General features: G+C 40.0%; 1 protein-coding gene across 1 annotated transcript in view; it reads left to right on the plus strand.

Moving 5' to 3' along the window:
* The window catches only part of Ush2a (usherin), a 673,376-nt gene that overhangs the window by 47,685 nt on the left and 602,648 nt on the right, over window positions 1-23,043 (plus strand). Inside the window, exon 3 of the mRNA XM_021165303.2 lies at window positions 7,769-7,901. Coding sequence (XP_021020962.1) covers window positions 7,769-7,901 — 133 coding nt within the window. The remainder of the gene's footprint in view (window positions 1-7,768; window positions 7,902-23,043) is intronic.

Raw genomic sequence — 23,043 nt, forward strand, 5'->3', positions numbered from 1 at the left:
GAAGGAAGGAAGGAAGGAAGAAAGAAAAAAAGAAAGAAAGAAAGAAAGAAAGAAAGAAAGAAAGAAAGAAAGAAAGAAAGAAAGGAAGAAAGGAAGGAAGGAAGGAAGGAAGGAAGAAAGAAAGAAAGAAAGAAAGAAAGAAAGAAAGAAAGAAAGAAAGAAAGAAAGAGAAAGAAAAAAGGAAAGAAAGGGAAAGGAAAGGAAAATGGGGAGGGAGGAAAAGGGAAAGAAAAAAGGAGGGAGGGGAGGAGATGAGGAAAGAGGCAAGAGGAGAACCTTAGCAGGGGTCTAGTCTAGAAATTTCAGGATTTGGGTAGTTGCTAGTTAGTGCTAGACTTTTTGTTGTTGGCAATGGTGGGTTTTTGTTTTTTGTTTGTTTTTTTTTTTTTGGCTTTGTTCTTGTTTTTAGTCAACTTGACAAAATCTAGCATTATTTGTGAAGAGGATTATCAGTTGAGAAAATGCCTCCAATAGACAGTCTGTAGTCAAGTCTGTAGGACATTTTCTTACTTATGATTGATGTGGGAGAGCCCAGCCCCCTGTGGATGGTGCCAACCTTATGCTGGTATCCTTGGGCATTTAAGAAAGTAGATTGAGCAAGCTCTGAGAAAGGCAACAGGATAAGCAAGCCTCTGTCTTGGTTCCTGCCTCCAGATTCCTGTCTTATATTCTCTCTGACTTCCCTTCAAAATAGACTACAAGTTGTAAGAAGAAATAAATCCTTTCTTCCCAAAGTTGCCCTTATTCAAGGTGTTTAGTGAAGAAATAGAAAAGTAACCAATACAGGGAGAGTTGGGAAGGACTTTGCTAAGCAAATATTTGAAGAATATCCTGAAAAGGTAGCTGAAAGGCATAGGAACATCCTAACAGAGCTGAGCTGCAGAGGCAGAGAGACCTTTAGTGTTGGTTGTTGTTGTTGTTTTGTCTTTTACACTGAATATCAGCTCACATTCACTTCTAAATACCCCCTATCACTCAAGTGTTCCTACCTGCTGAAGTTCCTTGGGGGAAAAAACTGACTTTAGAACTAAGGTAGGAAAGTAAAAATAAACAGACCTTGTTTCTTAGATCAGAAAGCAAATATACTAAGAGAGAGGGAGAAGGAGAGGGGGAGGGAGAAGGGGAGGGACAGGGGGAGGGAGAAGGGGAGGGACATGGGGAGGGAGAGGGGGAGGGAGAGGGGGAGAGGGGAAGGATACTGCTGTGACCTAATCTATCAGGTATGTCACATAATTCATCTTTACAGAGCCTCTACTGTCCAAACATGGATCCACATAGATGTGGAATTATGTGTTGACCTGTCATGGTGGGTATTTAAGAGGCTGAGACAGGGAGATTGCAAGTTTGAAGTCAACTTGAGGAACCTAGTGGGACCCTATCTCAAAACACAAAGTAGAAAGAACACTGGAGACACAGGTTAGTAGGAAATTACTTGTCTAATATGTATCCAACTCAGGGATTAATCTATAGGACCACTAAGAATGCACTGAGCCTGTAGTGGTTTGAATTAGAGTGGCCCTGCAGGCTCATGGTTTGGATTAGAATGACCCCCATAGTCTCGTGTATTTGAATGCTTTGTCATCATGGAGTGGAATAGAATGATTAGGAGATGTGGTCTTGTTGGAGAGAACCTCCTCCTCCTCCTCCTCCTCTCCTCCTCTTCCTCCTCCTCCTCCTCTCCTCCTCTTCCTCCTCCTCTCCCTCCTCCCCTCTCTCCTTCCCTCTCTCCTTCCTCTTTCCTTCCCTTCCTCCTTCTCCTCTGTCTCCCTCTTCTTCCCTTCCTCTCTCTCCTTCTCCTTCCTTTCCTTCCTCTCTCTTCCATGGATCAGAATCAGGATATAGCTCTGAGCTACTGTCCCAGGGCCAGGCTTGTCACAATGCTTCTTACCATACCACTCCATAGAGTAACAGAGGAAAGACTCAATGGATGGCTCTAATGAACTCAATGGCTCTTCCTTCCAAATGCTAACTGGACTTAAGTGGCAGATTAAAATTGGTGGATTCAAACTGGCTGTGGTATACACAGACGCCTGAGACCTTGAATGGATTTAGTTGTTTTCAATTCACTGAATAATTCTCATTATCATGTCAGATGTTTTTAATAATCCTAAATATTCAGACAAATGCCTCTATGGCAACAACTTGCTCTCATCGAAGAGTCACCATAGTGCTCACAAGCCAGTGAGATGCTGCCATCCATAAGCTGGAGGTTGGTAGAGAAACGAGCCAATAAAACGAGTTAGGAAAAACACATTTAGATTTAAAATGGCAAGCAGTTGTGTGGGGTGAAATTCCACGTGGTCTCAGAGGGGGATATAACATACGTGATATTTTTAAAATAACTTTATGGAGTGTTGGGGACAAATTGTCTTATGCTTAAGAATTACAGGCAGTATTGTAGGATCTTTTATGCAAATCTGTTTTTTTTTTCACTTAGAAATAGATGTTTCTATTTTAGGGCAATTTCTATTTCAGAAAGTCTCAGACTGGCTTTTCCCCCATCGAGTTGGTTTTAATTCTGGTTCATGCCATGACGGTTTTCTTTCCGATTGAATTCCTTAACACTCAAGATGGCTTTCAGTGTATTTGTATAACCCATTATCTCTTAAAGGTGAATTTGAATTTAGGTTGTGTTGCCAAACACTTTATGTTAAATCTATTTAAAACGATGTTATTCTAAGGCTGGAAAGATGGCTCAGTGTTTAAGATCACTTGGTGCTCTTGCAGAAGACCTGGGTTAAGCTCCCATCTTCCACATGATGGCTCATGATCATCTGTAACTCTAGTTCCAGGGGATCCCACTCCCTCTTCTGGCCCCAAGGGTACCAGGCACACAAGGGATGCAAAGGCAACACTAATGTTCATAGAATAAGATAAATAAACATTTTAAAAAAGGTGTTGTCTTAGGGTTTCTATTCCTGCACAAACATCATAACCAAGAAGCAAGTTGGGGAGGAAAGGGTTTATTCAACTTACAATTCCATACTGCTTTTTATCACCAAGGAAGTCAGGACTGGAACTCAAGCAGGTCAGGAAGCAGGAGCTGATGCAGAGGCCATGAAGGGATGTTCTTTACTGGCTTGCTTCCCCTGGCTTGCTCAACCTGCTCTCTTATAGAACCAAGACTACCAGCCCAGGGATGGTCCCACCCACAAGGGGCTTTTCCCCCTTGATCACTAATTGAGAAAATGCCTTACAGTTGGATCTCATGGAGGCATTTCCTCAACTGAAGCTCCTTTCTCTGTGATAACTCCAGCGGTGTCAAGTTGACACAAAACTAGCCAGTACAGGTGTTTTTCAGAATTCTTAAGATATTTTGACTTTAAGATGAGGCCAGCTTAAGAAAAGTGACTTTCTTGAGGCAGTGTGACTTTTTCCAAGGAAAATTACAAATACATGTTGTATGTATACACATGAACCCTCTAAAGTACCTTGCCACAGGATTCCTTCAAACAATAGTACTCTGGTGACCACACTAAAATCCAGTATTTAAGTTCAAGACAGCTAATGTCATTTATGGTGATCCGAACATCACCTGATAGGTTAAAAGTTTTGTCATCACATATGGCCTCTTGAGAGAGTGGTATGTGGGTCGTATTTCTATTCTAGATAGATTTATCTATGTTTTCCCTTTAGTAACTGCTCACTAATGTATAAATTTCTGTTTTGAAAAAAAAACCCTATGTTTGTCTATGTATATGTGGGTATGTCTATGTGTTCAGGTCTTCTTTGGGCAGACATGTTGGTGAGACTTTATGGGCGTAGCTTCTGGCTACTGAACGACATAATCCTACACCAAGCTCCCTATTCCTCTGGCCCTTACAATCTTTCAGTCCTTTCTTCTGCGATGATCTCTGAACCATAAACACGAGTGTGTTTTGAGATTGGGCTCTACCACTCTGAGGTAGCATCCTTATGATCATCCTATCATGCTGGTCCTTGCTGACAGTCATACGCATCCTATCTGGATATTGGTAGTTGTTTCCTTCCCTTGGAAGCTTGCACGACACATTCTGGTACCATGAAAGAAGTCCCCAGGGAGGAGCCATTCAGGCCAAATCCAGCTTGGGCCCTCTAGGTTCCAGGTTCAAACTGCACAGCATCTTCAGTAATAGGGACTGGCCTTCCCAGGCAATCAAGGGTAACAGAAATAGCCTGTCATGTTTGGAAGTCTCTTGAACATCCCTGACCAACAATTCAAAAAAAAAAATCTTCTCATAACCTAAGGTGTTGGGATTTTTGTTAGATAGTCTATATCTCTTGATGTAAGTACTGTTAGCTCAGACAGGAAAAAATTCTTTTAATATTCATGTATATAATAAAATGAATATATAAGTATATATAAAATAAAATGTGCATATAGACTTGCACGTGTTCTAGGGTTTTTTCAGAGTTACACCATGGAGTCAGTTCAGGCTGGAACTCAGCTTGGCAATCCTTCTGTCTTAGCATCACATGTGCTGGACTTGCAGGTGTGTGCACCATCAAGCCCTTCTTGTTGTGTCCTTTGAAATAAATTTTTTACAAATCAGGTGTAAGTGCAGGGTGATAGTGCCTAGAACTCTATTACTATCTTCATGTACACTCCCTTTCTCTCCAATGGATATGTCTAGCCTCTTACGGGGCATATTGTTGAGTAGCTAAGTAATGGTTAAAATAGAACAAGGAGCTCCCACGGAATAAAGGCTTGAGAATGGCTCATACATATTTGCATGTGCCTGCGGACCCCTTAAGGGGGTCGGTTTAAAACCCTCTTCAAATGCTGCTGGATTGGCCAATTTACTCATTCAAAGCACACCAACTAATATGTGTAGGCTGCTCTCTTCTGCCCAGGGCCAGAGAGTGAGATCTATAGGAGGGTTTTGCAAGAAGCTTTCTCTTCACAAATCAGAAATCCCATTGTATACATTCCTATTCCACTCAATAACCAGCAAGAGGGAGTCCTGGGATGAGCTATTACCAAAAGGCCACTATTGTCTCCATGGTGTCGCTGCGATGGTGCTTCAGATCAGAATTGTAAAATAGTTTGGACAATCTTGTAACATAAAACATGGTTCAGAAAACCAAAGATTTAATCTTATTTATAGAAAGATGGTCGGTCGGGGAGGGCTTGGTGTGGGGAGAACAGCTTGGGATCACCATGAATCATTTTTAAAGGGCCAGGCAAGCGAAACCCTCTTCTGGAATTCACTGTGACTGACACTGAATTCTTCTACTAAGCAACGGCGTGATGAGTTGATAAAAACAGAAGGTGATGAAGGTCTTGAACAGCGGTGGCAGATAGAACGCAGAAAATCAAAAGCGTGCTTTCTATCTGACTGGAAATAAAGGTAGCCTTAAACTTGTAAAAGACAACATTTTTATTTGAATGATATGACAGAGCTGTCACAGGAGTGCTACCTGCTATAAAGAAAGCACAAGAGTTATCACCTTTATTAGAGCAGTGGCACCGGGCTTCAGCCATACATTTCTAACTTCTGTCCCTCTGCACAGACAATTTTCTTTTCTTAAATAAACTGTCATGCTCCTGTTAATATATTGTTGACTCTCTCAAGCTCTGAGAATACTGCTGATATAAAACATGTATATGTTAGATTGGTAATAGTATCTTTAGTGTAACTGACGAGAACAAATGTGTTTCCCTCATGGCTGTGCTAATGTGATAAAGGAAAATTGGCTGTTCATCAGCTTTTGGGCTGGGTAAAGACAGTAGAGATGGAACCGCGTTCTTTTTTATGCATTAATACCACCGGGAACTTTCCTCTAGTTATATTTCATGTAGCCTGCATGTTGTGCAAAGATGCTGTAAAACATGAGATAATACTACAAATAACAAACTGGAAGAGCCTGTATCTTTCATAACGATAACAGTCAAACACCAAATAACAGTAGCCGGCGGAGACAAATGGGATGCAAGGGAAAAGGAGGCGCTCCCCTACTATTCAGTGGAGAGAAATAGATCTGGGCTCATGAGGAACCAGTATATGACTTTAGGTCTATTTCAGCTTTGTTTAAAATGGACTCTCATACAATCCTGGCTCGGTCTATTTCATAAAGGACACAGTAAAATGAGAGCAATTGACTGGAAGGAGGGATTACAATGGCGCCTCACTTCTTTCTTTTATTTTACCAAGCAGTTGCACCCCTGACCCCTAGGTTCCTGAGTTTGGTTTCTGAGTGTGTGTGGGGGACTCTGGAAAGGTATCCCTTTGACAAGAATTCACATAATAATATAAAGGTTTTACTTTGCTTCAGTGTTCTTTTTAACAGGACCCTGATGAAATAGTTTAGAAAGGATCAGTGGTTGGAGGAGGGTTACAGGGGAGGGAATGGGGTGACTTTGACCAAAATACATTATGTGCATGGATGAAATTCTTAAACACCAATAAATAAATAAAAACTCACTTTGACGCAATGACTTACAAAGAGCCACACCAGGCTCTTAGCGATGTGTATCTGGTAATGTTCCATGGGCTCTCTGACCTCACAGATACGTTACTGGCTTTACTATTGAAGGCAGACACCAGGCTAGAGCGTCTGTTTTATCAATACACCTACAGTAAAGCTAGCTCAAACTTCATTATCTATCAAGCTCCATTTTAGAATTACCTTGTTCTAGAAATAATTCCCAAGGTTGAACTTCATTAAAGTATTAACCATCAGCCTCTTAGTTGCATAATCATACATCTTCAACTTCCTTCTCCCTCTTTCTGCCTGTCCCTTCCTCCTCTCAGACCTTTCCCTTTCCACTTGAGTTGGTTTGATAATTTGAATGCTTTTTACAGTCAACGACATGTCAGCAAACAGACTGTTTTGTAGACACAACAGTTGGTTTATTCTGAATCCATGTGGAATCATCAAAGATCATGAATAACCACAACCTAGAAGGCATTGCCTCCTAAATCTTGACTGATTGGTGATTCATATCACACAGCATGTTCATTTCTTTATACTGTAACTCAGAAGTCATCGGGTTGCAATCAGTGGGTCATATCTGACTGGCCACCTGGTTTTGTGTTTAATGCTAAACTGACACCTAATCAGGCCTATTTGTTTAAGTACCTTTGATGGCCTCTCTGCCAATGCTACATCAGAGCTGATGGCATGTAAGTATTTAGCCAATACTTTAGCTTGCAATATCCTCTGGGTATTTATTGGAAAAGTTGGCTCTCCTCTGATAGCTGTTAGATTGTTTGATTGTTATCAGCTTCGAATGTGATTGGCCATTTTTTAATGTTATTTTATAATGGGAAAGTATATTTAAAAACCATCACCTGTACTCTAGTACCTAAAGTAATGGGTGTTTATGGTGAGCATTTTGCACTAGTGACTCAAGTAATACCCACTTGTTGGGTATATCTGGGTTTGGAGATCTCTCCCCTTATGTGTTAATTTATTTCTAAGTATGGACACGATGTCATTAACATTTAAAAAAAATAACACAACCGTTAGAAAGCTCTGAGAGCCTAGCTATCAATTAACACACACACACACACACACACACACACACACACGACAACACTATCCAAACCTCATGAGGACCCCAGGATACGTCAGCACAGCATGAAAATCCCAGTGTACAGATTCCTATATGGGTTTGTAACATGCAGAGATACTGTCCTGCTATTAATATAAATTACTTCCATTTTCCACCTGAAGGAAGCTGAGAAAGAGTGAAATGACTTGAAGAACAGACAGAAAGGCTGTGGGCATGCTGTTTGAGCCAAGCAAAAGTTTGTGCACTTGGTGACGGGGCTAAATCTTCCAGGTGCATCAGACGGCAATCAGCTTCTTTGTGGACGGTCTGGAGGAGAACAGTACGGCATTTGATACAAGAACTCTCCGTGATTCAATCACAGACTCAGTCTCCAGCGTGATACAAGTAGGACAGAGTTTAAATGGTAAGATTTTTGTCTTCAGAACTCTGTTTCATGTTAGCCAATTGCAGGTCCTGGTTTTGAAATGCAAACAAATATTAATCATATATTTAGATGTATTTTCTTCCTAGGGATACTGTAGCAGATTTCCACCAATGCATGGAAATTTAGGAGGATAGGAATTCATTCTTACGTGTTTCAATGCCTGCCACCTCTGATGGGGATCCAGTACTGTGGTTCCTTCCAGATGATCTGAGGGGGCAACTGCTCCACACCTCTGTCCTGGTTGCAGCCAGCAGACCTAGTCAGTCTACTTACCGCTGTGCAGGCCCACTTTGTCTTTACTTGGTCTCCTCTGTATTTCTCCCTTTATTTCCTTATAAGGAAAGTTGTCATCAAATTAGAGAGTCATCTCATTCAGGGTACGTTCCACCTCAAGATCCTTAATGCCACCCGAAATGACCTTCCTCCTAAGGAGCCACAGTTACAGACACAACATGAACATACCTTTTGAGGGAAACTTTAAAATAAAAACTTCTCTTTTGTGATCTCTTTAAAATAAATAAGAACTGGGCATCTAGCTCAGCCAGAAAGGGGACCTAAACTTGTATACCCAACACCTATACTTAAAAAACCAATCCATGCATGGTGTCCTGAGTCTGAATTCCCAGCTCAGAATAAAGAGATAGGAAAATGCAGCTCAGAGGGTCCCCGATAGGCGAGGGAGCCTGCCTCAAATAAGCTGCAGAACCACCGAGGAAGGCATCAGATGTCAACCTTTGGTCTTCACAGACAAGCAAACATACATAAGTCCACTCCCCAGGCCCACATACATGTACAGCAATATATACTATTTTTCTTGTTTGACTCACTCAATTTTTATGAGTGTGCTACTAAATGGGAGCTCTAACATGTTTTGTAGAAACTGAGGCATACTCTCAACATGCCCCACATCAGATCTGTGACATTTCTATTTCCCACATTTATGGGAACATCCAGATTAAAAGATAGCATACACTATAAACCAAGAAGAGTAGAAGTTGAAATGAAAATTGTCTTGAAATACCCAACACCATCGCCTTGAAACATTTGAACTTTAAAGTGGAAATACTATAGAATACATGCTTGTTATTAGGAAATCCAAGCAATATGGAACTCTGTGAACTAGGAAGTATGCTACACATTTCTGTCCTCAGGGATACAGTTTAACTTTTCATACTCTCCTAGATTTTTTTACCCATACAGTGAAATGTATGGTGACAAATATAAATTCCCCAAAAGGAAATTATGACACATATGCCTTCACTAAGCTCTCTAAAAATAGACCTTTCCCCTCCAAATGTTTAAGATCCACATGTGGTGTCAATATCCCTTCCCAGCGCTGTGCTTCTTCGTTCTCAGGGTTTTATGTTGCGTGCCATTCTGTAGCTGCCGCATACTTCTGAAACAAATGCCTGTAATGAATCTCTATATAATTTCTAATGTCTCCGAATTATCCAAAAGCTATTTGACAGAAAATAATATATATGCATCCAGATGTCTGTCAATATATATGTGTATACATTTTTGAACAGTTATGTGATTATATACAGTTATGTGACTATTATATATGTGATAATCTATATTCTTGTGCTAATTTGCCTAGAGGCAAAATGGGTGCCATCACTGACTGACTGTGTAACCAGGTAAAGCTACTTCCTGCCTCGTGTTAAACGAACTTTAAGGTGATGCTGATGATGCCGACAGTGGCCTTGCAAAGCTCGGTGTGGCCACACAGCATATACTATTCGTATGACTGATTCCCAAGCATCTGGCATGAACTAGACACCTAGAACTGCTACTTAATTGTCAAATGAGCAAATGCAATTCAATGCACCATGTGCAGCATATACTAAATCATGTTGGTAAGTGCAGCTATTGCTAATGTCTGCAATTATTTCCTCAGATACAGCCATAGAAGGAGAAGGGCTGGGTTGAAGTATGTAGCTGCTTTATATTTTTCTAACGCATAGCCACAGAAAGTTGGGAAGATTTACAACCCTTACTGAAAGAGTATTGTTGCTTTAAGTGTGTGTGTATGGGGGGAGGTATGTGGTGTATATATGTGTCTCTGTGTGTGTCTGTGTGTGGGTATGTGGTTTATGTGTGTCTATCTGTATGTATGTGTGCGTGGGGAGTATATGATGTATGCATGTGTCTCTGTGTATGTCTGTGTGTGGATAAGTGGTGTGTGTGTCTGTGTGTGTCTATGTGTGTGTATATGTATGTGTTTGTGATACTCCTAAGGATTCTTTGAGAAGAATGTATTGGGTGTTGATGCAGACTGCTCTGGTCTTTACGGAGGTCAACTTGCTTTCCATACACCACTTGATTTTTTTTAAATTTCATTTGCAGATTTCTTATATATGGTATGTATCTGAAATTACACCACGTGATTCCTCCTTATTTGGAAAATTCATTAATATTTCTAAGAGTCTCATGCTGAGTGCTTTCTCCAGTCTTTTAGATAGCCTGCTAACTTGCTTCAAGCATTTGGATGTATTATTGAATTCTTTGACTTGCATCAAAGCATCCATACAAGGTAGAATGTCAGTCCTAGAAGTACAGCTTGATGATGTGTTTGAAGACTTAGTTTTATGAGTTAGACTGTGCACTCGCATGTGTGCAGGTGGGGTGGAGCATACATACTTTAGTGTAGGTGCTCACAGAGACCAGAAGAGGGCATCAGATCCCTAGAAACTGAAGTTATGCGTGGTTGTGAACAGCAGAGTAGGGGAATTGAAATCAGGTCCACTTGGAAAGCCTAAGCAATTGAACCACTGAGTCATCTCTCCAGCCCCTACTTGGTAATTTTAGGTATTTTATGCATCTGCATAGAATATTTGCACCGTTTCATAGATCAGCACTAGCGACACTGTGCTCTGAATGGATATGCACAGAATAATATCAGGAGAGGTTTTGGCACTATTAGATACCTGTTGTCTGACCTGGAACTAACATGCAAATATGCAGGGAGCACGCTAACTTCCTGTCACTCAGGACTGTCTCCATCAGATTTAGCCATATTGCATGTAGCAACACCTCTAGCTTCAGAAAATGCTTCCAAATAACTTTCCAGAGAAAATGTCACAATTAGTAATACTGAGTATTGTGACAGCTCACCGTTCACCGCCATCATTGCCCTCCCTGGTCCTGCCAAATGGCCCATGGTGGTGCCTGTCCTGATGGTTAATGACACTAGGTGTTGTCACACTCATGTTGCTTTCCTGTTCTAGATGGATTATTTTGGACCAATTTTTGATCAGGTAGTTTGCCTTTTTCTTATTAATTTGCAAGTGTTCTTTACTCTTTGATGAATACATGATTGACAGGCATTATCTTTCAAGATATAGGCTATAGTTTCATTATCTTTAAAGGTGAACTTTGACACTTTGCAGGTTCTTCTTTTATCATGTTTTCTGTTTTATTACTGTACCTTGGCACACTTTGAAGTAGAATTCTTTTAGCCATGTGTCCATCTCTGCATTTGTTAAGACAGGTTTGTTTCTGAACTTTGTTCTTATGATCCATGTACATCAAAAAGTTTAAGTCTCAGTTATTATTGCTTGAGTTTTTACGTCTGTCTAGGTAATTTTCCCAACTTTCTTTTTTTTTGTTTCATGATTGTGTTGCCATTCACTTCAACTTTAAAAGTTGTGTTTCAGTTTCAGTTTCTACTTTATTAAAATCAGAATCATTAAGTTTGGGGCTGGAGAGATGTCTCACGGTTAAGAGTGCTTACTGCTCTCCCAGGATGTGAGTTGGTTCCCAGCACCCACAATTTCTGCCTCACAACGACCTGGAACTCCAGCTCCAAGAGATCCTATAGTCTGTCTCATCTACCTTCTGCATGCTTCTGCACATGTCACATACACACATATCACACCACACACACACAGACCAGGCACACACACATGCATTCTCTCTCTCTCTCTCTCTCTCTCTCTCTCTCTCTCTCTCTCTCTCTCACACACACACACACACACACACACACACACACACACACAGAAATAAAAGTAAATCCTAAAATTAATATGTCAATTTTGAAAGAATTGAGATGTATCCATCCAGTTCTCTAACCCATGCCAGTGATATTTTCTTCATTTCAGCAATGGTTTGTTTTCCTGATAGAAAACTTTTTATCTTTTATACCTATTTCTGCATGCTCACTGGGATTTTCTTCTAATTGGCATTTTAAAAATAGAATGTTTAAAGAAACCCCAAGAAGAACATGTAAACTCTGTGTTTACTCTCTACCTCCCTTATTAAACAGCAAGTTACCATCACCACCAGCAGCCACACCACAATATTTTGCTTTATAAAATGTTCATACTTTTGTGGTTTGACTCCAAATATTTTAAAAACAATGACTAAATTTCTAAATTTTTGAATTCAACAAACAGGAATGAGTTTTAAATAGTTATATTTCTCTGATCAAAAATATCTAGTCCTGATGAGTTTCTGATTTTAATTTATTATTTTGTTTAATGTATGATATACAAGTCTACTAGAAGAACCAAATGAGATCCTATATATTTCAAATTTATTGCTTATTATATATTAGAAGAATGATAAGTGGCAACCAGCCTTTGGTGTGGCAGGGCAGGACATAATCCAGGCATTGAAGCAGAAAGATGCCATGTTTGCTGTGAGACTAGGCTATGCAAATGAGTTTGAGGCCAGTCTGGGCTATGGTATGGGGAAGGGAAATCTTCTCTGGACTGTCCCTGACATATCTAGTAATTTGAATTATTAGTATCTTTGAATATACATTGTCTTCTTGTTAAACAGTTAGATGGGTTGATCAAAATGATTATTATAGAGAATAAAAAGGGAAAGATCAATATAAAACTAACATTTTGTTTTTTTAAAAAAATAACCTATGTACTCTAGAGAGCAGCTGGCTACCCCTGTGAAGTTAGGAGGGAGATGTAAGATGTGTTGAGAGGAGTGGAGGAGAGATGGGGGAGGGGCTGAGTGGGAGGGGCTGGGCTATGGATATGATTTCCCTCCACCCAAAGTAAAGGAAGTCCCCAATTCCTCAGCTGTAATCAACTGCCATTAAGTCCACAGTTAGGAGTGGGGTATCACGAAGCCCTCTCTTCTCTGTGCTGCAAACTTGAACTCTCCTGAACGTTTAGCCATCTGACATGGTGAGCCCATCCTCTGTGAGCTCATGTGTGTAGCAACCCTGTCATGTCCAGGGTCAGCTTTGAACAGTCCTCCTCCATCATCTGGCTCTTACATTCTTTTTGCCTCTTCTTCTAAGATGTTCTTGTAAGCTTTTAGGGAGGAAGTGTTATAAATAGCCATCCTCACAATGAACACTGGGAATTGCTTATTCTTAACATTTTAAGCAGTTATGAGTCTCTACATTAATCAATACATTCTGGGAGCTTCGCTGACCAAGATTGAAAGCAGCCCCAACCTTTGATATGAGCAAATGTATTTAGAAGGGAGTTTGACAACAGTATAGGTTAACAAGACAACGTCAATAGGATCTCTCCCAAAGAAACTATGGTTTCTTTGGCCATGGGCTTGATAAGACTAAGTATGAATTCCTCCTGTGGATCAGACAGGCTCAAATGTACCCTAGAGAGCAACTGGCTACCCCTGTGAAGTTAGGAGGGAGATGTAAGATGTGTTGAGAGGAGTGGAGGAGAGATGGGGTAGGGGCTGAGTGGGAGGGGCTGGGCTATGGATATGATTAAGATGAAATGTGTGTGTGTGTATATATATATATATATATATGTATATATATATACACATATATATGTGTGTGTGTGTGTATGTGTGTATATATGTATATATATATGTATATAAATTTAAAAAATCATTTCAATTTGTATATATCTTTAGATCTGATAAACATGGGAAAAGTAAGCTTAGTAGTTGCTGTTTTCACAAACTTGGTTTCAATAATTAGCATATTGGGAAAAATTTTAGTCCTCTGCACACAGAAAGTTTGAATAATGCATTTAAACCCTGTGAACCTTCTTAGGTGTTTAACCCCCACTAGTGTTTCCAAAAGTTTTCCCTCACATTAAGTGTTGCTAAGAGTGTTTGTGAGTACTATAAATTTGTCTCCTTTGCACTGTGGGGCTAAAATGACTTGACTCTGTTCTACTTCAGTGCACTAAATGCTGGATTGATGCTTCAAAGGCCATTCTAATCTGAAAATGCTATTTATTTTTAAACTCCGTGAAAAGGAGTAAACCTATGATTAAAGCATAAGAAATGGGAAATGGTTTCTCACAAATATCTGGTTTTTATTACTTCTTTTCTTTTTCACTCATATGATGGGTATTTGGGAGCTGGGTGGGGGGAAGGATGTTTTTAATGTCTAACCACACTCCATCAGCCTATAGGTATGATGGTACCTACTGTATCTTTTCTCTAATTAGAGATGGCATGTAGCCTGGCTCATTACTTCTGCCTAATGAGCCAGGCTCCCTGCCACCTCTCTAATCAAAAAAGAGATAGGTACAGAATGTTCCTATGGACTTTCTATAAATCATTTTATTTCTCTTGCTTTCACCATTTTTAATAAAAAAATTAAGTCCCCGTTCACCATAGTTTTGTCCATATCCAAGATGGCTTTGTTCAGAGGGGACAGCTATGGAAGACATCTCTGCCAGCTAAATTAAAGATGCTGTCATGCGGGACCAGGCTAAGTACCTCTGCTTTCTGCAGACTGTCTCTGACATAGGACTGTCCAGTGGGGCCTCTAGCACATTGAGAAGTGTCTTTATTGCTCCTCTGCCTCTCCCTGTCCTAGCTACTGATAGCTTCTCACATGAGTATTGACTGCCATAGAGATTCTCCTGAGTCTTATCTGTATTTGTCATTAATTATTCTGGGGACACATTTAGGAAATTAATAGGTAAAAGGAATGCTTTTCATTGGACATGCCTCTAAACATATTAATGTGGTAACTTGATTTGATCAGACTGTTTTTTAAATATGAAAATAGACCATATTACTTCTCTGCTGCTGTGCTAAAACATGGTGACCAAGGCAACTTGGAGAAAAAAGTTTATTTAGGCTTACAGTCCCAGAGAATTCAAGTCTATCCTGGCAAAGTAAAGGAAGGTGTGGAAGCAGAAAGTTGAGGGATTCCATCTTGAATTGTAAGCTTGAAACAGAGAGGGAAAACTCAAAATGGTGCTAGTCTTTAAACTCTCAAATCCTGCTTCCTGTGACACACTTCCTCTAACAAAGATGCTCTTCCTGAGCCTCCCCAAACAGCACCACCAACTGGAGAGCAAGTATTCAAATGCTGGAAACTCTGGGGACATTTTCAGTCAAACCGTCATATACATCAACCAAGGTCTGACAGCTCCTTCCCAAGGATGTATTCTTTCCACTACAGATTTAGCTCCATGCTTCCAGCATGTCTCTAGCCTTAGAGAGTTTAAAATGGCAAACATATAGCTATGACAAGTGCCATGGATCATAATAGCTCTTTAAATATTGGGTGAAAAAATTACAGAGCTGTGAGAATCACAATTTTTCCAGAGTTATTTCAGAAGCGATTTGTAAATAGATTTTCAGTTTTCTATTGAGGTGAGGAACCCCTTGTTATGTATTTAAGGAGACATTCTTTCTTTAGAAGATTGTTGGCCATGAAGCAGTAATGAGCATTTGTTGAGTATTTATAAAGTGAATACATGTCGCTTCCGCTCTCGACCAGCAAGAACGACACGACCACCAGTACTTCTAACAGCAGTTTATTCAGTCTTCATCTTTCTTCTTGTTTATATCTCCCCCAAACCCTGGGCCTCTCACTCTTATATACTCTCAGTTCCCATCCACTCATAGCAGGCCATGTCACCTCACCAGGTACGCAGCTTCAGCTAATCAGGGCAGCAGGGGCATATCTCCACCAAAATGGATTCTCCAGTATCCTGGTACACCTGTGCAGCTCTCACGATGGTTGTGTCTTATATTCAGGTGAGGAAGTCAGGTGCAAGTCATAAGACTTAGCTGCAGTCCCTGGCGCCTTCTTGGGACTGCTGCCACACCCGCTCCTCACAGATACAGGGGAAGATGGCCCAAGATCACTCAGTTACCTTTACTTTGTGTCTGTTGCTTCGGTGCCTCTGGACTCACATGAGTGCTCTTGACTGGAGATGGGGTGCAGTGACATTTTCAAAATTTAAAGATTTTAATCTCAAGTATACTAGGAAATTCACTTTCTTTACTTCTCTCATGTTTTTGCTAATTTTGAGAACACTTTGAGAATTGCATAAAAAAAACAAATGGAAAAATATATGAATCCATGAATGAACGAAAAGAGGGAAATGTGGAAAAAATGGCACATGGGAACATGAGGTTGCTATGCCAGCATGAGGATCTAGGTTTGCTATCCAGGATCCAAATAAGAGGTTGTAATGCAGTGTGGATCTGAAACCCTAGTGTTGGGAAGGGAGACAGGAAGCCAGGATCATCCTAGCCTATTGGCAAGCTCTAGGTCAGGGAGAAATCTAAAAAACAAAATAAAAAACAAAACAAAACACCAAAACAAACAAACAAATAAAAAAAAAACCTACCAATTGAGGAGTGATACCTGGGGCTGCCCTTTGGCATCTAATGAACACACTCATGTGAACAAACATGCATGCATATACTCACACATACAAAAAAGAAAAAAAAGATATATAGATATGTAGGAAAGCTGAGTTAAATTCAAAATTGATTGCAGTTCATTGCACAAAAGTGGCCTAACTAGACCTTTAGAACAAATAGGCAGTTGTGTAATAAGAGATATGGCATGGATGATTCACAGCCATGTTGGATAAGAAGTACTGATTAAGAGCCAATGGAAGCTATGTAATCAAGAATTAGTAGGACAAAGGCAAGTATTTTACAATCTTGTAATTTGAGACCTACTGGCAAGATAATATATCAACAAATATGAATGGAAGGTATTGAAATATCTGACTAACTCACTGGGAATTTAAATTTTATTCAACACTTATCATTTCATTGTTTGGCAAAGAATGAAAGGAAAAAGAAAAGAAAAACCAACAGCTAAGATAACATTATTGTGGGACAGAGCTTGGAAATCTGGCAAAGGAAGAAAAGTTAAATTGTGGACTTAATCAAAACATACTGATTTGGGGGCATAAAGAATCTAATTACACAATGGCTTGAATCTGTTCTCAAAAAATGTTCACTGTAGATTTCAAGAAGCAAAGAGCTGAAAAGGTTACAGTGTTCAAAAGGAAGGTGATTGAACACAACCCATCCCTATACAGGAGAATGAACAGCGTTAAGTGGGAAGAATCCTAACCTGTGTGTAGTCATGCAATGGCTGCATGTGTTGTCCCCTGAGAGGCAGGAGTGTGTGGAATGACCTCTAACCTGTGTGTCGCTCAAGCACAGATATTAAATGTCTGGACAGACATTTGCCAAAGCATACTTCAAATGCTAACAGCCCTCCTCTTTGTGTAGAATTTAAGTGACCAACACACATTGCTTAATAGTGCCAGGGGCCTTGCTTTCAGTAAACTATATTATATATGTTTAAAGTATTTTTCAATTTGGAATGAGAGTGACCAATGTAATTACTTCATGAAGTATGGTCTGTGACTGTAACCACATGTTTGTTCCTAGAGATCTTATTTTCATAGTGTATAGAAAGTGATTTTGGGACTTTTACGTTTTAAACTTTCATATGGGGTATGTGATGTTTAGAAAAGAAATGCTTTCCCATCTTTGTATAAAAATTATAATTTCCCAAATAATTAATTATGAGCCTTTGAATGAGACAGATTGGGGGTTGACCACCAACACTGCCCTTCAGCACTGACACGGTAGAGGATGAGTGTTGTCCGGAAGTTAGATGATTACCAGCTGCATAGCAAGTTTGAGCCAAAAAGGCAGAGAGTAAGGGAAAACAGGGGAGAGAGGGGAGAAAAGTGAGAAAAGGACACACACACACACACACACACACACACACACACACACACACAGAGAGAGAGAGACAGACAGACAGACAGACAGACAGACAGAGACAGAAAGAGACAGAGAGAAGGAGGGAGAGGGGGGAAAGAGGGAGGGAAAAATTTGATTATTAGAACCACTAAAAGAGAAAAATTAAGTTAAAATTCAATTAAAAGAAAATAATGTATTGAGAAAAAAATGAAAGGCACAATCAGATCTCTCTACAAAGCAGTGTGTAAAAAAAGGAAAATAATATTTAACTTAAAAGAATAAAAGCAAACGGAATAAGGGACTGAAAAGAAAAAAGAAAGGAAAAGCACTGTGCAGTGCATTTGAGGTACACACTCATTCCTCCATGGGTCTGCCCTGCCCCTGTGGTTAAATGACCCTGGGCAGCACAGGACTGGTAGGTGTCTGCCCTTTGTTTCCGTGCACACACACCATCATGTTAGTGACAGTGCTAGGCAATGAGCTCCCAGCTCAGCAGCTTACAGTGCAGACTACAAAACCCAGTTCCCTGGCTGAAGCAAACTCTAGGTGCTTTGGACCCAGAAATTGAGCTGCTGCTGCTGCTTTTGTGAGTCCTGGGTCCCAGCAGCCCTGAATTCCTCAAGGCAGGTTTAGTATAACAGCTTCCCTGCATGGCGGGGGCACAGAACATCCCGTGTGCCCATAGCCCAGGATCTTCATTTGAAAAATAGTTTCTTTCAGTTTTGATATTGTACTATAATTACATCATTTCTCCTCTCCTTTTTCTCTCCCCTAGCCTTCCCATAAGCCCTTCCTTGTTCTCTCAGAAACCCATGGCCTCCTCTTTCACTGTTCTTCCAATTGTGTGTGTGTGTGTGTTGTGTGTGTGTTCCTAAATATAACCTGCTTAGTCTGTATGATGTTCCTTCTTTGTGTGTTCTCAGGCCTGACCCTTTGATTTGGGCCAACCAATTAGTGCCCTCGTCCCTGGGTAAGACTAAGACTCCCACTCAGAATTCCTTAGTTACATAGAGTTCTTTGTCTGGGGTTGGTCCTGTCTCTGTCCATCAAACTTGTGCTCAAACTTCCACCTGCTTTCAGCTGCTCCAGAGAGTTGGTCTTAAAGGGACAGTGAGCTCAACTGCCCTGTGTGTCTCTGAATTGGCTTCTGAATTGTGACCTGTATTAAAACACTCTGATCAAGGCCACTTAAGGGAGAGAGGGTTCACTTTAGGCTACAATCCTTAGATGGTCTCAGTTCATCAAAGCAGGGATTCCCTGACAGCAGGAACATGAGTCTGACTTCCCACGTCTGTGGTCAGTGAGAGTAGGAAGTGACACCAGTCTGTAAATCCCAAAGCCTAGCCCATTAACCTGTGTTCTCCCACAGCGCTCCACTGCATTCCCTAGCAGCACTGTGGTCTGGGAGAGTTTAAGCCTGTAGGGAATGTTCCTCATTCAAACCTGCCTGTTAACACAGAGGTGGGGTTGAGGGTGAAGCTACAGCCCCAGAAAATAGCTGTGATAGGATGGAATGCTGCAGAAGGAATTCTAAAGGCTGACCTTCACAAAGATGTGTAGATTTCAAGAAAATGGGGAAAAACAATAGGATAGAGTTAAGAAGGTCCAGTAATGAACAAGTTCAGTACTGGGATGGGCTCTGAGGAAGGCTGTAGGACTCTGAACTGAAACGTTCTATCAGTAGGAATTAAAAAAAAAAAAACAGTAAAAAATGTCTCTGATACATTATATCAGGTAGGAGGTTTGAACATGAGATTGATGAACTTGAACACTTGTGAGGGTTAGTGTGTCTATGTGTGTGTGTGGGGGGGGGGAGTCAGGAGGAGTGGGAGGAGGGAGAGAATATGACCAAAATACAATGTATCAAATTCTCAAAGAACTAACCAAAGACGGAAATCAAAAACATCAGCGGTCTCCAATATGGTTCTCATGTTTTCATTTTCCACGTGTGCACATGCACATGTATGCATGAGTGTATGAACAATTGTGTGTGTGCGTGTGTACCCGTGGGCAGGTACGTGTGTACCCATGCACCTGTATGCGTGGGGTCAGCCTGTTGTCATTCCTTAGCTGCTATAAACCCTGTGGTTTTGAGATAGGAGCCTGGAGCAGATGGCTAGGGTTGGGCTGGCTAGCTGGGAGTCTGGCTGCTGTGTCCTTCTACCTCCCCAGCATATCACTGTGTCTGGTGTTTTTATGGTCCTGCAGATCAAGCTAAGATCCTCATGTCTGTGTGCCAAGTGCTTTGTGGACTGAGCCATCTCTCAGCTCCTGTTTTCAATGAGCTTCCTTCAGATGCCTCCCTGAACTGGCAGGGGCCCCATTGCCCAGGACAGTGAGATAACACATGGTTCCGACTTGCAGGGAACTACTGTAGCTTAGGCTTCCCAAAGCAGCAACCTGGGTGTGACCCATCAGAGCAGGACACTTTTGCCTTTTATTTGAGGAACACAGAACTCTTCACATGCCAGCATGCTGTGTAACCTCAAAGGCAGACTGAATTAGCCCTTCTTGCTGTTGTCTGTCTGGCTCTCCGCAATTTTGATGACTGCATCTTTGCCTCTTTTCCTGCTCTTGCGGGCACGCACCCTGGGCGCACACCCCTCCCCTTTGGCGGAACCAAAACCACCCCTCACGTCTGCCTAATGCCTTATTTCTTAAGTCTTTTTCTAATAGCAGTGTCTGTGACTCTCTCTAAGTCCATTACAATTTCCCAGTCACAGATAGGAAGCTGTTTTCCTGGCCGGTTTCAGTTCCCAGCTGTAAAACAGCCAGAAAGTACTGGCTGCCTCTTCTCTGCCATCTTGGCTCTCCCTAAACTTATCTATTTTTTCATAGATTTGTATCTTTTTAAAGAAACTCTTCATATCCTGACAAAATAAGTATCATCTAATATTTTTTCCATAAAGTTAATTTCTGTGCTATGTGTGATATAAAGATTGAATTTTAAGTGATTTTATTGGAAGGTGTTTGTCCCTTTGATTTTTTTGTTGAATATCCATGAATTTCTTCCTGATTGTAAAGTCACCTTGATCTGCCACTCTAGTTTTATGATTGTGTACTTCCTGTTTGTTTCAGAGGTCAAATTAATCAACTTCTTGTCAAAAGTGATAGCGTTTGATTGTATATTGATGTCTGAGAGCTTGTTCTTGTTCTGGTCTTTCTCACACATATTCTTCAAACAGTAGTTCTTAGATACCATTTCTCCAAATGAGTTTTAGGATCCCCTTCCATGATAGTTATCTAGTGGGCATTTTATTAAAATATAATTCAAATAATATTAAAGTATAAGAAGGACTTATATTGCTTTATATTGAATATCTGTATCTTTTTTCGTGGTATATGATTCTATTTAGTTCTCCTTTTAAAAAATCTGTTTTTATTTTTAAGTGTGTGTGTTTGTGTGTGTGTGTGTGTGTGTGTGTGTGTGTGTAATTCTTGTGGAGGCCAGGAGTGGGATCTCCCGGATCTGGGTTTATAGGAAATTGTGAGTCAATCAACTTGAATACTGTAAAAAGACCTGGGCTCCTTGCATGCTCTCAACCTTTGACTATATTTCCAGTACCTTATTTGGGTCTTCTTTGGTATGTTTTGGTAAATTTCTACACAAAGGCTATTCATATAGTTTCTTTATCTCTATGTGATTTAATGTTTTAATTCTTTTATAAATAGTATTCTTCATGCCACAGTTCCCTTTATATTTTTTTTTGCTTAAATAAGAATATATTATAGGGTTTTGTATGTCATTCTTATTGCCACTAACATTTTACAACTTTCATTAATTCTAATATTTTCATTCTAGACTTGTGGCATTTCTATACAGAAAACCATGTGATAAAAATAACACACTTGTTGCATTTTTCTTTTATCTTTTGAGTTTCTTATGATTATGGGATATAGATTTAAATTTTTGAGACAAGATCTCATTCTGTAATCAAGGGTGGCCTGTAAATTTATTGTGCAGTCCAGCTCGGTCGTAAATAAGTCATCTTCCTATCTCCACTTCCCCGGTTCCAAGGTCATAGGTGTGAGCCGTCAAACCCAGCGAAGTATTGAAAAAATACATAGAACAAGTGTCACCAGACTGCTATTGTTGTGATGGAAAGTCTTTCAATTTTCCCATTAAAAAAAGAACATCTTGATGTCTCCATAAGAAATTTGGTACTTATTGCTGATTGCTTAAGGTTTTGTGTTTGCGTATAAAATTTCAAAACAGTATAGAGCTAGTATGTTCATGTCTGATGTTCTCATTCATGGTTACACTGAGATTGGGTTTGTAATGTCTCCATCTTACCCTGTTTAAGAACATACCCTGATAAAACTTAGCATGTTTTACCAGGGGAAGTCCCTTGGGTATGCTTCACCTATAGACCAAGGGAGACAACAAAATCTGATATCGCTGTCTATCAGGAAGACTGAAATTGCTGTTGTTATTAATATTAGTACATAGTAATAATAATAATAATATTCACATAATGCTTAACATTACTCAATGCTTTAATAAATTATCCTAAGGCCATTGATTGGTATCCAGGTATTCTGTTATTTCTCTCTTTTCTTTCTTGATTTCATATCTCTAGGAGATCTAGAATCCTTAATCTTCAACCTGGCTTCTAAGTAAAGCATCATCAGTTCACAAGAATTTCCTTAGGAAGTCTGTCAAGGAAATCTATTCAAATGTTACAACTATATCCCTCTGTGTATGACCATTCCTTTGTTGTTATATTTAAGAAAACCTTTGCCTACTTAAAGGCTACATCATTTCCCTACAATTTATTCTAGATACATTGTAGCTTAGAAATTAGCCTTGCTTTCTTCATCCAGCTGAACTGATGCGTGTAGGAGATGACACAGGCTAAGGTGCTTCAATACTTGAAATATAATTTAACAGTTGCAAGACCATTCAGAGCATTATTATTTGTCAATTTAATTTGCTTTGCTACTTTGTAAAAATGCAGTTCATCTCATTGAATTTCCAGATATCACTTGTACTATGTTGATAGCATACTTCATTTTTTTTCATATTGATTTCTCATCTAATGAATTGAGTCATGTATTTTCTATAAAATATTTAAGTGTATTTCTTAGAATTGTTCTATATATGCGAGACATTCTTCCTTTTCCGGTTTGGAAGGAAGATTAAGATCTTCATGAATGTAGAACGACACAGTTACACACACACACACAC

This window comes from Mus caroli, chromosome 1 (genome assembly GCF_900094665.2).
Source record: "Mus caroli chromosome 1, CAROLI_EIJ_v1.1, whole genome shotgun sequence".
In the NCBI taxonomy this organism is placed as follows: Eukaryota; Metazoa; Chordata; class Mammalia; order Rodentia; family Muridae; genus Mus; species Mus caroli.